Source organism: Tiliqua scincoides, chromosome 5 (assembly GCF_035046505.1).
Source record: "Tiliqua scincoides isolate rTilSci1 chromosome 5, rTilSci1.hap2, whole genome shotgun sequence".
NCBI lineage: Eukaryota > Metazoa > Chordata > Lepidosauria > Squamata > Scincidae > Tiliqua > Tiliqua scincoides.
In genome coordinates, this window is record NC_089825.1 from 114,067,753 (window position 1) to 114,083,354 (window position 15,602).

At 45.8% G+C, this 15,602-nt stretch overlaps 1 protein-coding gene across 1 annotated transcript; it reads left to right on the top strand.

Annotated features, from left to right (window-relative positions):
- The first annotated feature begins 1,998 nt into the window (after positions 1-1,998).
- LOC136653250 (vomeronasal type-2 receptor 26-like) lies at positions 1,999-15,310 on the top strand. Its single transcript, XM_066630159.1, has 6 exons — positions 1,999-2,010; positions 3,606-3,790; positions 4,736-5,027; positions 9,367-9,600; positions 11,716-11,842; positions 14,379-15,310. The coding sequence occupies exons 1-6, from the start codon at positions 1,999-2,001 to the stop codon at positions 15,308-15,310; spliced, it is 1,782 nt and encodes a 593-aa protein (XP_066486256.1).
- Positions 15,311-15,602: the final 292 nt, after the last annotated feature.

Consider the following 15,602-nt stretch of genomic DNA (forward strand, 5'->3'; position numbering starts at 1 on the left):
TGGATAGAATGGCAGCCTTAGAGTCAAATCCTGTGTCTGTCTACTCAGAAGTAAGTTCCATTATAGTGAATGGGGCTTCCTCCCAGGAAAGTGTGGAGAGGACTTCAGCCTCAGAGCCAAAGCCTATGGCTGTCTACTCAGCAGTCAGTCCCATTAGAGGCAGTGGGGCCTCCTCCCAGGAAAGTGTGGACAGGACTGCAGCCTCAGAGCCCCTCCTGTGCCTGTCTACTCAGCAGTCAGTCCCACTAGAGGCAGTGTGGCTTCCTCCCAGGAAGGTGTGGAGAGGACTGCAGCCTCAGAGCCCTTCCTCTGCCTGTCTACTCAGGCTGCAAGGCTATGACACTTTCCACAATTGAACACAATGGAACTTACTTCTGAGTAGACATGCATAGGCTTGGGCTCTCAGGCTGCAAGGCTATGCACCCTTTCCCAGGAGCAAGCCTCATTGAGCACAATGAGACTTACTTCTGAGTAGACATGCCTAGGCTCATGCTCCAGATTGGCATGGGGGCTGCACCAGCCAGCTTCCTTCCCCTCCTCCTCCACCAAGCCAGTACCTGGGTGTTCTGTGGGTGCCGCAGCCCATCTCCCTGGCTGGCTGGCTGGCTGTACTCCTCCTTCTCGGCGCGTGTCCCCCGTGCCCTCCATTGGCTTGGAAGCTGCGCAGGAAAGCAGAGCGCGGGGGGAGGGGAGGTGGGCTGGGCTCAGGCGAGAGCTTGGAGATGGGGGCAGGAGGGGGTTTTTGTGTGGTCAGGCAGGGGCCAGGTGCCCGCCCACTCTGCACCCCCCAGCACCCACCCAGTGAATGCCTCTGTTTTGCTCCCCCCCTCCTGGAATGCCTCTGAAGGGGAGGGGCCCCTGCAAAAAGGTGCCGGAACTCCGTCCCCCCGTGTTCCATTGGAAAAAAAGCCCTGCTTGTGACCCACTCTGATTGGCTGTCCAGTGGTGCATTGCACCACTCCACCATAGCCTACGTGACTCTGCACATGTACTCTCTCCAGGTCACATGACTCCCACCTAACACAGGTGCATCTGATTTCTAATCACACACATATACAGTGCAGCTGCTCTTCCTTTAAGTACATTTTATACCAGGCCTGGACATCAAGGCCCCTCCTGCCACATCCTGGCTTATAACAATTCAGTGCCTGGGGTGCCAAAGGCCTGCCAGAGTTTCACCTTAAATATTGCTTGTACATGATAATTTTCCATTTCTCATTGTGTGATTCTTAAAGTTGGTCTAATAAAATATTGTTGTTGTTCTTGTTTTAAAAAAAATAATATATTACTATATATCACTATGTCTGTTTTGCACAAGGCCCTGTTGCACACTTCAAGGCACCCTATACAAAATTGAGAACAGGGTAAAAAAAAAACCCAAGAATGCCAGTTTCATACAGAGGTTGAAAGATAGCATTCATGGTGCCTGATGAGGGCTGGAAGCGACATCATTAAACAGGACGTGATGTAATTAAGCAGATGATGGCTAGAAATAAGCTCTATGTGGGGAAAAAAAGCTTACTCAACTCATTAACTGCAAATGACAGAAGAGAAAATGTACAGAAACTACTTTCAAGATATGAGAGAGCCCAATTATCAAGCTGGGAGAGTCCATTTATAATGGGGGCCTGATAAATTGCTTCTGGGGGTTACATTTGGCCCACAGGCCTTATGTTTGACACCCCCGGTCTAGTGATAGATACTCTGCTGAACATAAGAAGCTGTTTTATACTGAAGCAAAGCTGCCAATGCTCTCTTAGCACATTATTGTCAACAATGACTGGCAGCACCTCTGCAGAATGTCTGGCATAGGGCATCCCTACCCTCTTCTTTACCTTTAAATAACTAACGGCACTATACTCACCTTGTGCCAGAGGGGTGCACACTCCACTGGTGCAGACTGTTGCAAAAGTTCAGTAAAGTGTTTTGAAACAGTGTAGGAGTTAGTGGTGCTGGAGGCCTGCGCTGGCCTGTTGGTACCAGTGTAAACAACACAGCATGCCAGAGCAGGTAAGAGCCATACTCAGCTGCGGAAGGGTGGAGTGAGACCAGGGAGGGGGTAGAGAAGGCACGTAATGGAGTAAAGGAGGGCAGGGATGGGGTGGATCAGGCCCAGGAGGGAAGCAGGATCTGCAGTGATTGAGTGAACTACATCCTATCCTCTTCCCGGACAAGATCTGCCAACATGGGTCCACTCAGACTTGTACTAGTGAATTAGCAGCCACAAGTCTGAGTAGACCCATTGTCATGGCTGGGGCTTTCCCAGGGCAAGGGGACAAATGTCCCCTTATCTCGAGGAGAACCTCCAAAGTGCTTAATTCCCTTGCAGGCTGCAGTGCAAGCCACGCTGGCCCCACTGGATCAGCACGGGGGAATTTCCATAGGATTGGGCTGAAAAAATCTTGAAAAGCAAAGGGTAGTTGAATTGTTTTGCTTCAACCCCCACCAGTGTCTGGTAATGCATTTAAAATAGGGAACATGTTAAGATTCATGGGTGTGTTCCTGTTAGCAATGGCTCATTTTTATATTACCCACAGGCTAATCCTATCCCCCATGCCATGGGGGGAATGCATGCTTCATCGGTAAGAGGAGGAGGATGCTGGTGCCAATCCCTATCCAGCATTCCAGTGACTATGCAGTCATGCCAATAGGGCCTGTTTTCCATCCTGCAGAGGAGGGCAGTCACGGAGGCTTGTTCCCTTACCCCAGGACTGCATTGTGGCTGCATTGGCAGTGGAAAGTTGGATAGGATTGGGCCCTTAGTTTAGAATTGGTTTGCACTGTATTAGCACACCAATCCTATCCTCTTCCTGTGCTTCCCCTCTTTCTCTGAGTTCTGCAGAACTTACTTGTCATACATGTGCAGGGGCAGAGTCAGTTTAAGTTGGGGGAGGGGCACGAGCACTACCTTAAGAACAAGAGCCCTGCTGGATTAGGCTATAGGCCCATCTAGTCCACCTTCCTATGGAGACTGCAGGTCAATCAGGTAGGTAGACCTGTGCTCTCATTTTGAAACTGCCGCCTCTTCCAATTGGGTAGACCTGGGTTCCCAGTCGGGCATGAATCTCGCTGCCATGCCCCATCAAATGGGTGTTCCTCTGGCACCCGACTTTGCTCCCCATCCCAGAGGGTGTCATTCCCCTCTGCCCCAACAATTGGGGGAGGAGTCATGCACCCATCCCCCCCTCCCCCAGAAATCTGCCCATGTGTAACTGTCCCCAATACATTTTGGTGAGTTCAGACAAACATGTTATCACTTTCATTCTGTCTCAAGTGGTTCCTTGAACAGCACAATACTCTAGGGAGATGATTAATTAACTTCCATAATTAACTCCAATTGCTGGGATTCCTTCCTCTTGCCAAACCCAACATGGATTTCTAAGGCAACTGATGGAATCAACAGCACAGCTTGAAAGTTGATATCAGGCATCCCTGTGACATTCAGATATAGTCAGAACTGCACCCGTCAGAAGCAAATCATTTTCCTTTCGTTCAAATGATTCGGAGATTGAAGGAATGACTGATGTCCTGAGAAATGCATAATCCGAATCAAGATTAGCCCTGATGTGTCAGGGATGCTTCTGCTGCTGCTGCTCTTTCTACAGCTTCCACAATCTGAAGGCAAGCTACACGCTGTTACATGCACCAGGATTGAGCCTTTCCAGGTGCCCTATGAATATTACAAGGCAGGAGACCTGATCATTGGGGCGATTGTTACTCAGTTCGGCTGTTTATTTGATGACATGACTTTCACTAAAGATCCAAACAAAATGAGTGTAACCGAACTTCTGTAAGTTGCAAGCAATGCTACTGTCAGAAACTATTCTGCAAATATCTTCTCACACTTTTAGGGGTATTATTATATATACGCTCCACACTGGGCTTTCTGCTTCTCCATCCTATATTCCTCCTGTTTCTCTTACTTATTATTGTATTTCACCACCTCACCCTATTTTATCCTTTCTCTTCTATGTCCTTTCATGCTTCTATCCTGCTGTGTTGCTGCCATATGGCGCCAGAACTCTTTCCCACAAGGGTTCTCATGTGCTGAAATTTGCTGTATCAGCCACGGGTGTTACAGTTCATGCTGATATTTCTAATAGCTAAATGAAATGGACCAATATGAAATAGCATACTAGTTCTTTCCTTTACTCTTCCATTGATTTATAATTAGAACATTTTTGTTAGCGAAAGAACATTCCCAACTGGAAAGCATTTTTTCTGGACATCTTATATTTCATTTTAAATTTTTGATAATGATCTGAAAGTTGTCAAGGATAAGGAAATGAGAGGAGGAGGAAGAGGAGGAGTTAACCAAGTGCCTCATGCAGGCTCAGCACATAACTAAGAGTTTTGACAAAGCTGTCTGCAGCTTTCTACAGCAACTCAGGAACCACTGGCCAAAACCTATATTTTGGGTTACAAGTGTGCACAAGCATTTCGACATCAATGAATTAGGTGCTGCCAGTGTTGTAAGAGAAATATACATATGTCAGATTGTAGCTGCCTCTAAAGAAAAGTTGGTAAGACACATAGACTAGATATGAAGCACACCTCTGCAAGCCAAATTGGAAAACCATGCTAATTAATTTATTTCTGTGATATTGCCTTTTCACTTTTCTGTCAGTGTGAAGATACGAGTAGTTTACATTTCAGCTCACAACACAATGCCATGCTCTGAAACAATTTCTTTATGCAGGGTTCCATATCTTTCTTATGCACCGTTTAATTTTAGTTCAAAGCCAAAGCTTTACCATCAAGTTCTCTCACTGGCATTTGCTGTGAAGGAGATCAATGAAAAACTCGAGATCTTACCCAACGTCAGCCTGGGGTTCCAAATTTATGACAGTTATAAAAGTGAAAGAATGACCTATCAGAACACGCTGAAACTTCTTTCCGCCCCCAAAATGATAGTCCCCAACTTCAAATGTGACAAGCAAAAGAATCTGACTGCTGTCATTGGAGGACTCGACTCGGAAGTCTCTCGCCACATGGCTATTGTCTTAGACATCTACAAGATTCCTCAGGTAGAATGATTGTTGGAGTCATGAAACTCTTCTGATTGATATATAGTTGATTCTTGTAGTGTGTCTGAATGTCTATTATTTTATTTAAAAAATTTTCTGAAAAAGAGATGTACAATTACCACTAAATGTTTTCCCATTCCCTTTCATTTTATATATGTGGAACAGGAAGCAGTGTGTGATTTCACTAGGTAAAATATCTGAAATTGGAAATAATATTTAATATGCCTCTATTGTGTCACAATAAATGGCTTTCTGCAGTATTGTCTAGGAACAGAATGGTTGAAACTACACTTTGTTCCAAAAATACAAATGGAATATCCACAGAGAAACCACAGGATTTTTGGAGAGCGAAGTTGTGGGGTTTGGTTTCTTATTTTCAAGTCAAAATGTTTATCAGATGCTAAAGTCTACTCTTAGGAGAGAAACCATACCCTTCTCTCCTTCCCATAGCAATTAGTCCATGTTGGCAACCTTCAGTCTCGAGAGACTATGGTATCATGCTCTGAAAGGTGGTTTTGGAACATCGTCTAGTGTGGCTGAAAAGTACTAAAGGAAGATTTGGGAGGTAGGATGCTTTAGTAATTTCTGATGTCATTCAACCATGTAAGTGAATATGATTAAAGTAAGGGTTCAGCATTGTAGACACGTAGAGTAATAATACAGGTATTTTTCTATACCGCCTTTCTTGGTCCTCAGATTTCTCCTTAGACTTTATTCAAGGTGGTCTACATAGGCAGGCAATTTAAATCCCTATAGGGACATTTACAATTTGAAAGAAGGTTTCTATCTTTCAAGAAACCACAACATTCAGATGTTTCTTTCTTGATCTGGTCGCACATTCTGGCCTCCATCCTCCCACTCTCAGAGCAGATGGAATAGCTCAGCTCAGCTTGTCAGCTGCTTCAAGGTCGCACGGTGCCGGTGGCCTTGAACTGGCGACCTTCGGATGTTATCTTCAGGCAAATGGAGGCTCAACCCTCTAGACCAGACCTCCTGCCCAGTGTAGAGTATAACTACAATTCACAAAAAGCATAGTATGGAAGAAGAGTAGTACTGCAAAGATTTCAGAGTTAATAGAAAGTTAATAGAAATGATTTCCTATCTTAGCAAGAAGTTCTCTCAAAGCAGCTCAGTGAAAAAAAACAAACCAACACTGAATTTGACAACCATTAAAAATATAATGTGGTTTCAAGCTGTGAGGTGTAATCCTCTAAAACGAATATACCATTTCAAATTCTTGGCTGCCTGTGGTCTTACCCAATGGGCAGGGAGAAACCTATAGTGGGGCTGGCAGCAGGGAAGCCCGCAAATATAAATGTGAGCCAAGCAGACATTTGCCTGCACTTACCTCAGTCAACAGAGGCAAATCATTGCCTGCAGGGTCTGTGCAGGTCTCAACTCTAGCAGCCAATGACTCAGGGTAAGTTCAAAGGATCCTTGAAGGAGGGTCCAGCCAGGAGATTCTAGCTCTACTATGGAGGAAGGGGAAAGGAGGGTGGACAACAGGGAATGAGGCCATAAAGGAGGGCATGGGAGGAATGCCTCGGAGAGTGGGTAGGGGCAGAAAGGAGGAAGGTCATTCAAGGTGGGAAACTACAAAAGAGCCTCCCTGCCTATGATAAGGAAACTTATCATAAGGCACCTTCCTTATGAGGAAAGGCTACGGCGTTTGGGCCTCTTCAGCCTAGAAAAGAGACGCCTGAGGGGGGACATGATTGAGACATACAAAATTATGCAGGGGATGGACAGAGTGGATAGGGAGATGCTCTTTACACTCTCACATAATACCAGAACCAGGGGACATCCACTAAAATTGAGTGTTGGGCGGGATAGGACAGACAAAAGAAAATATTTCTTTACTTAGTGTGTGGTCGGTCTGTGGAACTCCTTGCCACAGGATGTGGTGCTGGCGTCTAGCCTAGACACCTTTAAAAGGGGATTGGACAAGTTTCTGGAGGAAAAATTCATTACGGGGTACAAGCCATGATGTGCATGTACAACCTCCTGATTTTAGAAATGGGCTATGTCAGAATGCCAGATGCAAGGGAGGGCACCAGGATGAGGTCACTTGTTTTCTGGTGTGCTCCCTGGGGCATTTGGTGGGCCGCTGTGAGATACAGGAAGCTGGACTAGTTGGGCCTACGGCCTGATCCAGTGGGGCTGTTCTTATGTTCTAACTTTTTTTGGGGGGGGAACAGAGGGTGGTAGGGATAACTGCTTGACTGGGTCCCATCACAAGCTCTCTAAGAGGAGCCTTGAATCCCCTGGGTGGAGAGACTGAGTGCATCAACCCCCCCTTCCACCCCCTACTCTGTTGCAATGCTAAGGGCTTCCCAGCAATTCATTACTCTCCACCATCACTGTTACCAAAATGGAGTGCCCTCCATCCTCAGCGCGAACCTTTCACTGCAATATATATTGGAACAATGATGCTCCTTGCAAGTGGATGGGCAGAGGCAACCCCCACAGCTTTCATTTCTTAAATTTCAGGATTTTATCCAGAGTTTCAGAGCAGCAGCTATTAGGAAGGAACCAATGTAGTTAACATTAATTCTTATCTTGGTTATGATTTCTGTTTTCTTTAGATTGCTTATTGCATATTACCTCCAGTGCTAAATGCTAAAATGCAGTTCCCTTCCTTCTACCGGATGGTCCCCAACGAAGAGCATCAGTACAGAGGGATTGTACATTTACTTCTGCATTTTCAGTGGAGTTGGGTTGGACTCATATCAGCAGATGATGAGAACGGAGAAAAGTTTTTGCAGATAGTGAAATCAATGCTATCGCAGAATGGGATCTGTTCAGCGCTCAGTGAGAAAACACCAGCTATATCTCGAGCTATGGACATGTTGACTTCATTTGAACTCCTCCGAGTCAAGGTTATTTCAATACTGAGCTCTGCACTCAAAGTATATGTTGTAAATGCGAGTCATCAGACCACTATATGTCTGACATGGATGATTTATTTATATTCCCTATTTGAAGATATCACAACATTTTCCATTGGTAAAGTGTGGATAATGACTGCTCAGTGGAATTTTGCAACTGAGACCCTGGACAGGGCTTATGATATTCAAACATTTGATGGTGCCTTGTCTCTTGCAATTCACTCCAGTGAAGTTCCAGGTTTTACACAATTCCTCCAGAGCTTACATCCTAACTTTCCAGAAGGAGATGGTTTTCTCAGGGTCTTCTGGGGCAAGGCTTTCAACTGCTCATTTTCTGATCCTTCTGATGTCAGAGGGACAACTGATACATGCAGTGGGCAAGAGAAACTGGAGAGCCTCCCTGGAACTCTTTTTGAAATGAGCATGTTGGGCCTGGGCTACAGCATCTACAATGCAGTCTATGCCATAGCACTTGCATTGCATAAGATATCCATATCCAGGTCAAAACTCAGGGCAGTGACTGAGAGAGGTAGAGGTTATCATCTACAAGTATATCCTTGGAAGGTAACTTGCACCCCCCTTTTTCAGGCTGCCCTCTCCTTTTTCTGTCCTTGGAAATATACCAGCAAAGTGGCTGACATTAGTTTGAGGAGACCCGTACGCGATCTAGCAGTCAAAAATAGAGGTAGTGGCTATAGATTAGCAATCAGAAATAAAGTTAGAGTTAAATATATGTCTTTCGTACAGTTGTGTAGCTGAAGGGGGCCACAAGGATCAAAGGACCCTGGATTGCACTCTTCCAGTTGTTGCAGTCCTGCCCCACCTCACTCATAGCCCCTGCGCTCCCCCCAAACATGACCTCAGCTGTGCTCCGGTCAGGTCTGGAAGGTGTTCTGAGGCCCAGGAGACTGCGTTCAACCTCCGTGGGCCTCAGAAGGCCTTCTAAGGTTTTCGGAAGGCCTTAGAATGTTACTTCCAGTTTTCTGGAGAAAACCGTAATGATGTTTTAAGGCCTTTAAAAGGCCTTCTGATGCCCCAGGAGGCCAAACTCGGCTTCTCCAGGTCCGAGAAGGCTTTCTAACGGTCATAAAGCATCACTTCCAGTTTTCCGGAGCCTTTTAGAAGCCTCAGAACACCCTCCAGACACAACCAGAGAGAAGTTCTGGTTGCATTTGGAGGGGTACAGGTAAAGGTGTGCACGGCGCAGGTAAGGGGGTGGCCCTAAAAGTTGTGCTCCAGGGTGACACTCCTTCCAGCTACACCACTGCTCTTGTATGACCCCAGGGGTACAGTGTGAGTGAAGCTGTTTTTTGTTTTTAATTTTAGGGGCTAGAAAACCGAATAATTCAACCAATAGTCATTGTAAATATTAGAATGAAAGTTTTAACACATTTTCACTGTTGACTCTATTGAACCATTTCTAAAATGTCCCTTTGCTTATCTCAATCAAGCTTCACCCTTTCCTGAGGAGCATCTCTTTTAACAACAGTGCGGGGGACACCCTCTTCTTTAATGAGAAGGGTGAATTAACTTCTGGCTTTGATATCATCAATTGGGTTACTTTCCCCCACCAAACCTTCTCAAAAGTGAAAGTAGGATGGATGGATCCACATGCCATACGGGGCGAGGAGTTTTCCATTAATGAGAAGGCCATCACATGGCATAGTATATTTAAGCAGGTGGGAGTCAACTAATACCTTTGCATTAAATGACATTGAGTCAAGGTCAGCTTTTGGGTAAACAGGTCACATTTGTTGAATTACAACAACGTCTGTTTTCCAGAGGATCCAAACTACACAAAACAACCTCCCCTAGATTGGTGCCTACTTTGGAGGGATGCCTCCCGCTCATATGGTTGGCAACCTTCAGTCTCGAAAGACTATGGTATAAGCGTACAGCACCTGGTATTCCCAGGTGGTCTCCCACCTAAGTACTCACCAGGCCTGACTCTGCTTAGCTGACAAGATCAGGCATGTGCAGGGTAGCTTTGCTCCTCCTGTTGACTCTGGTTTTTATACTTCAGACCTGAAAGGGGTTTCAAGGCAGCCAAATAGTCCAATCTATCTCAAGACAGGCAACCTTTGAGATAGAAGTAGTAAGGAACAGCTTAGCATTAGCCCTCTTGTAGAAACAAAGGCAGAATAATTGAGACTGTGCATTGGTGAAGGTGCATTTAGTAGGAGGAGGCTTGGTCACCATTGCCACTCCTCAAAATAATTCTTTGCTGTCATTTTGATAGAGGAGGTATGGCCTGAGGCAGGACTCTGAATAAGCCCAATTGGTCTGAATATGGGCCAATCTTACCTAACTTTCCATTCTGTGATGCAGCAGTGACAACACAGTGCCCACTGAATCCCATGGGGGGAGAGAGTTTTGGCCTTTGGAGGCCTCCTTGGAGGAGGGGAACATTGTTCCCTTTCGCAGGCTATGCACCGTCAGCCTGGTGGGTCAATTTTGGAGCTGCACCAGTGTTTTTGCTTGCGCAAATCCACATTGACCCAGGAAGTTGTTTGAGGCCCTTCTTGAATTCCCCTGCTTTGAAGGAGAGTTGGGTTTCAGAATGATTTCACCATCGTGTCTTTAAGGTAATCACTTAATTTCAGAAAAAAGTGGGAAAATGTTCTCAAAGTATTAATGTCAGAATCAATCTATTATTCCTCACTTTGCTACATAAGAGTGACATGAGCAGAGGTTTACACTGAGGTAAAATGTACCATCTGAGGCATTGTTTTGGACATGGCCTTATCCTTCTTGAAATCCTGCCTTTGAAACCCAATGTGATACCTCTACCTGATTTCTCAGAAGCCAGTTTGTTTAGCCCAGTGTTGAGTGTCCAAAACCATCGAGCATCCCAATCCTGAGCTTCCTGGAGCACGAGACTGCCGCAGCTCCAAAATGGCAGCCACAGCATCCAATGCACCTCATGAGAAGGGGACTTTCATCCCCTTCCCCCAAGTAAGGGATGTAGCCCCACAATGGGGTTACTCAATTTAGCTGCAGCTCTTGTACCGGCGCTTGAACCAGCTTCTTGTACCAGAATCAAAGTTCTGTATTGGAACTCACAATCTGAAACGGGGCTCTGGATCTGGTGGAGCTGAGTTCCACTGGTCCCAGCCCCCTCCTTTCCCCCCACCCACCACGCCTCCTCCCCACCCTCCACCTGCCCTCCAGCCGCCTCCTCCTGTTCCTGAACACTCCCTCCGCACCTCCCCCCACACCACCTCACTGCTGCCAGGCTGTCTGGGCAACTGCCAGGTGGCAGAACGCAGGCCCAGCATGGGAGCTGGCCCAGCATGGGCTCGCACTGGGCTAGCTCCGGCACTGGGCCTGCGGTAAGGGCTCACAAATGTGCCTTACAGGACGTTTGCAACAGTGCGCACCAGTGGCAAGCCAGCGTGCACTGTTCAGGATCGGGCCCTAAGGCAGAGATGTCAAACTCATTTCAGACAGCGGACCAAAGTTAGCATTCATGGTGCCTGCTGAGTGTCAGAAGTGACATCACTAAGCAGATGATGGCCAGAAATAAGCCCTTTGTTTTCACACAGAAACTCATTAGCTGCAAATGACAGAAGAGAAACTCTTATTTATATTTTCAAATTATGAGAGAGCCCAATTATAACAGGGGCCAGATAAATTGCCTCAGTGGGCCTTATGTTTGACACTCCTATGGTTTGGGCCTTCCATGAAGATAGCCATCACCCTACCACCTGCCTCATCAAAGGAAATGTGCTGTGTTTCCATGGAGTCCTTTGTTGTGAAGTTACAAGAGGATAATAAATTTTCTCCGCTCTCATGAACAGGTGCTGCCCCTTGCTGTCTGCAATGACAACTGCCAACCAGGTTATAGCAGAAAAACCAAGGAAGGACAACCATTTTGTTGCTATGATTGTATTCCTTGTGCAGATGGGAAGATTTCAGACTGGAAGGGTAGGAGACATAAGCCCACTTGACACATTCTGAAAGTGGATTAAAACATTCAGTGTTGATAGATGATGAGGAAAACTCTTCTCCTGGGCAGACAATATTCAAAACAATGTTTAAAAAACCGATATTTCTGAATTTTCCCCCCTGCTTTGTTCTCTTCCCCTCTTTCAACTGATGCCTGCCATTGAACAGCTTCCCATTCCCTCTGCTGGGCATTAATAGTTATTGCATCGTTTAGGTGAAAACTTTCTTTATGTTTTCTAGCAAGCTTAGGCAATTCCAGTAGCCTGCTTCTACTTTTATTACTCACTTTTCTTTGCACATTTTGCTTAATCCCTTTTGTTTACATTTTTTGGGGAAAATAGAAAAGTTCTATTTTGATCCTTTGTATGCCTGGTCCATGTTCACAGGTCATTCAGTGGATTTCCATGTCTCTTCACCCTGTAGAAGCTACTATGGGATTGATTTTTAATAAGGAGCTCTGAGTTTCAGTGCTGTCTTGCAGGGGAGGGGTTTCCCAGATGGCCCTTCTCTGCCTAGTCTCTGTAACCTGCAATAGTGACAGCAATACAATCTACCAAGGTTATTCCCCATTCAGCTGCTGGTCCTGTAAAGGGAAAGTGAGAACTAGGAAGAAGTGAGTTCATGCTACCATTGCGCATTACTCCCCTGGGTCAGCCTGCCTTCTCCTGGGAGTTCCCTTCCCTGAGTAGGGCTAACCAACTGTTAGATATCAGATCAATGTCTATTAATGAAGGCATAAAAATGCGAGACAAAGGTTTTTGTATGAAGGAATAACAGCCCAATCCTGCCCTAGAGCAGGCAGGCCAGCAGGCCTGCCCCACATCCAGACCAGGGTTGGGGCCAGCTACGGCTCAGCCTGTGGCAAGGGGAACTATTTCTCCTTACCCCAGGTAAAGCCGCAGCAGCCCCAATGAGGCTACTTGGATCTGCACCACATCAAGAGGCGGGGCAAATCCGGGCAGTCAGAGCCTGGCCCCATCACCCACTCACCTGCTGCCCGCGCATGGGCCCACCCTCCCTCACCCCAAAACGCCTCCTTCCTGCCCTCAGTCCACCCCCCAGAGCCTCTTGCCAGCCTGACTCAGTTGGCGCCACCTTCCAGATCCGCCAGGCCTCCTTCCTTGAGTGATGGTGTGAAAGTGCTTTATGGCATTTTTGCAACACTGCTGGACTAGCGCAAGGGACTTGCGCCAGCCTAGCCTGAGGTTGGGTTTACACCCTAAAACTTTTGAGGTATTAGCAAAAGTAACATATTCCTGAGAAATGGGCTTGAACCTGAACTCACCCAGTACCTCAGGGATGTTCATGACCCACTGAGCCCATTGGTGAAGCCCTGCGGAGCTCATGTGATTTGTGTTCTTCTCCCTTCAAACTTGACTGATGCTCTTTGCAACAGTATTACCTTTCTATTTATTGTTTTGTATTGCTAATTTGTTGTACTGTTAGTAATCTCTACATAAATACATGGCAGCAACATGAGTCAGGTTCATATGCCTCACCCTACTCATCCTCTCATGTGGTCTCACCTTGCCTTCTGGACATTGTGCTTGTGGAGGATGCAACCAGAGACAAAACTGTGAAGCATGCCTTCAATGCATTGGTTGAAGGCCCTAGCTATCCAGCAGTTAGTGGAAACAGCTTCTCATTGGAGGACAGCCCCAAATTAGGGGAGAGGCAGTGTCCAAGGACAAAGCTAGAATAGAGGCAAGAAAGGAAAGGTCAAATGCCCGTGGTCATGGCAAGTGGAGAAAAAGGAGCTGCCAAGGCCTATAATAAAGTGGCTGACATAGTACTGGAATGGACACAGGTTCCATGAAGGATGTCAGTTAGGAACTCCCAGGAATAGAGCTAAGCAATCAGTGCTGGAGGGCCAGGGGTGACTCAACCCACTCCCCACAATAAACTCTGAGGCCTTATAGTGTTCAAACACAATTCATACCCTCCCAGCTGATGAGGAAAACAATGGCTGTTGCAGCAGAGGTGTCCCTCTTGCTAGACCTCCGCCCATCCGCTTGGGGATAGTATGACAATATATGGGGGGGGGGAAAGCAACAATAAGGTGACAATCTAGTTTGTTATATGAACATACACTTCAGACCATTTTGATGTAAACTTTGTTAATTTTAACAGATATATATGTTCAGTTCAGTAAGACCTGAACTGAGATATATATGTATATTTCTAAATTTGCTGTATATATTTGAGCAATTCCATCATCTTTACAGTTGAAGGAAATTATTGTAGTGGCAGAAATGAATAAATCGTCAGGTCCTGATGGGTGTCTGGAAGAAGAAATATCAAGACATTATCAGAACACTGTTTGAAATTGATCAGGTTATAAGAAAGGTTCTCTATTTTTTTCCCATAAAATAACTTTGTTTTGGGTATTTAAATTAAGTAATCAAAGAGAAATCAGGAGACAATACCAGACACTGGAGATGGTTACTGTAATTTCATGGGACAAAAGCATGTTAGGAGATTGACATAATCCCTGTTGTATTTTTTCCCCCCACAGATATGGATGATTGTTTTAAATGTTCAGAAGATCAATTTTCAAACAGGAACAAAGATCAATGCCTTTCCAAGCGCATCAGCTTCCTCTCCTTCTCAGAAACATTGGGAATGATTTTGGTTTTCTTAGCTCTGTCTTTATCTCTAATCACTACTTGGGTGCTGGGTGTTTTCATCAAGAATCGCAATACTCCCATCGTCAAAGCCAACAATCGGGACCTCACCTACTCTCTCCTCATCTCCCTGCTACTTTGCTTCCTCTGCTCCTTATTATTCATTGGCCAGCCTCAGACAGTGACATGTTATTTACGCCAAACATCTTTTGCAATCATCTTCTCAGTGGCTGTTTCTTGTGTTTTGGCCAAAACCATAACTGTGGTTTTGGCTTTCATGGCCACCAAACCAGGATCCAGGTTGAGGAAATGGGTGGGGAAAAGGCTGGCCAACTCCATTGTTCTTTCCTGCTCCCTGATCCAAACCAGCATTTGTGCCATGTGGCTAGGAACAGCTCCTCCATTCCCTGATTTGGACATGCATTCTCTGACCGAAGAGATTATAGTGGAATGCAATGAAGGTTCAGTCACTATGTTTTTCTGTGCCCTGGGCTACCTGGGATTCCTGGCTACTGTGAGCTTCACTGTGGCCTTTTTAGCCAGGAAGCTGCCAGACAGTTTCAATGAAGCCAAGTTCATCACCTTCAGCATGTTGGTCTTTTGCAGTGTTTGGTTGTCTTTTGTTCCTTCTTATCTGAGTGCCAAGGGCAAATACATGGTGGCTGTGGAGATCTTCTCCATCTTGGCTTCTAGTACTGGGTTGCTTGTATGTGTCTTTGCTCCAAAATGTTACATAATTATCCTGAAGCCTGAACTGAATAGCAAAGACCAACTAATGGGGAGAAATAGAAGCCGCAATGCTGGTCAGGCAAGGAAAGTTTAATCTGTCATTTAAACACAAAGGGCACAATCCTAACCAACTTTCCAGCACCAAGGTAAGAGCAATGCAACTTTGAGGTAAGGGAACAAACATTGCCTTACCCTGAGGAGGCCACTGTGGTTGCCCCCCAACTGCACAATGCAGAACATGCCCCACTGGCACAGCTATGCCATTGCTGGAAAGTTGGTTAGGATTGCACCCAAAATTATTTGGTGTGAGATGTCAGTCTAAGACACATTGCATAGATCATGGGGAAAAAAATAGCTTCATGAGTTCTACCTTAAGATGTAATGAA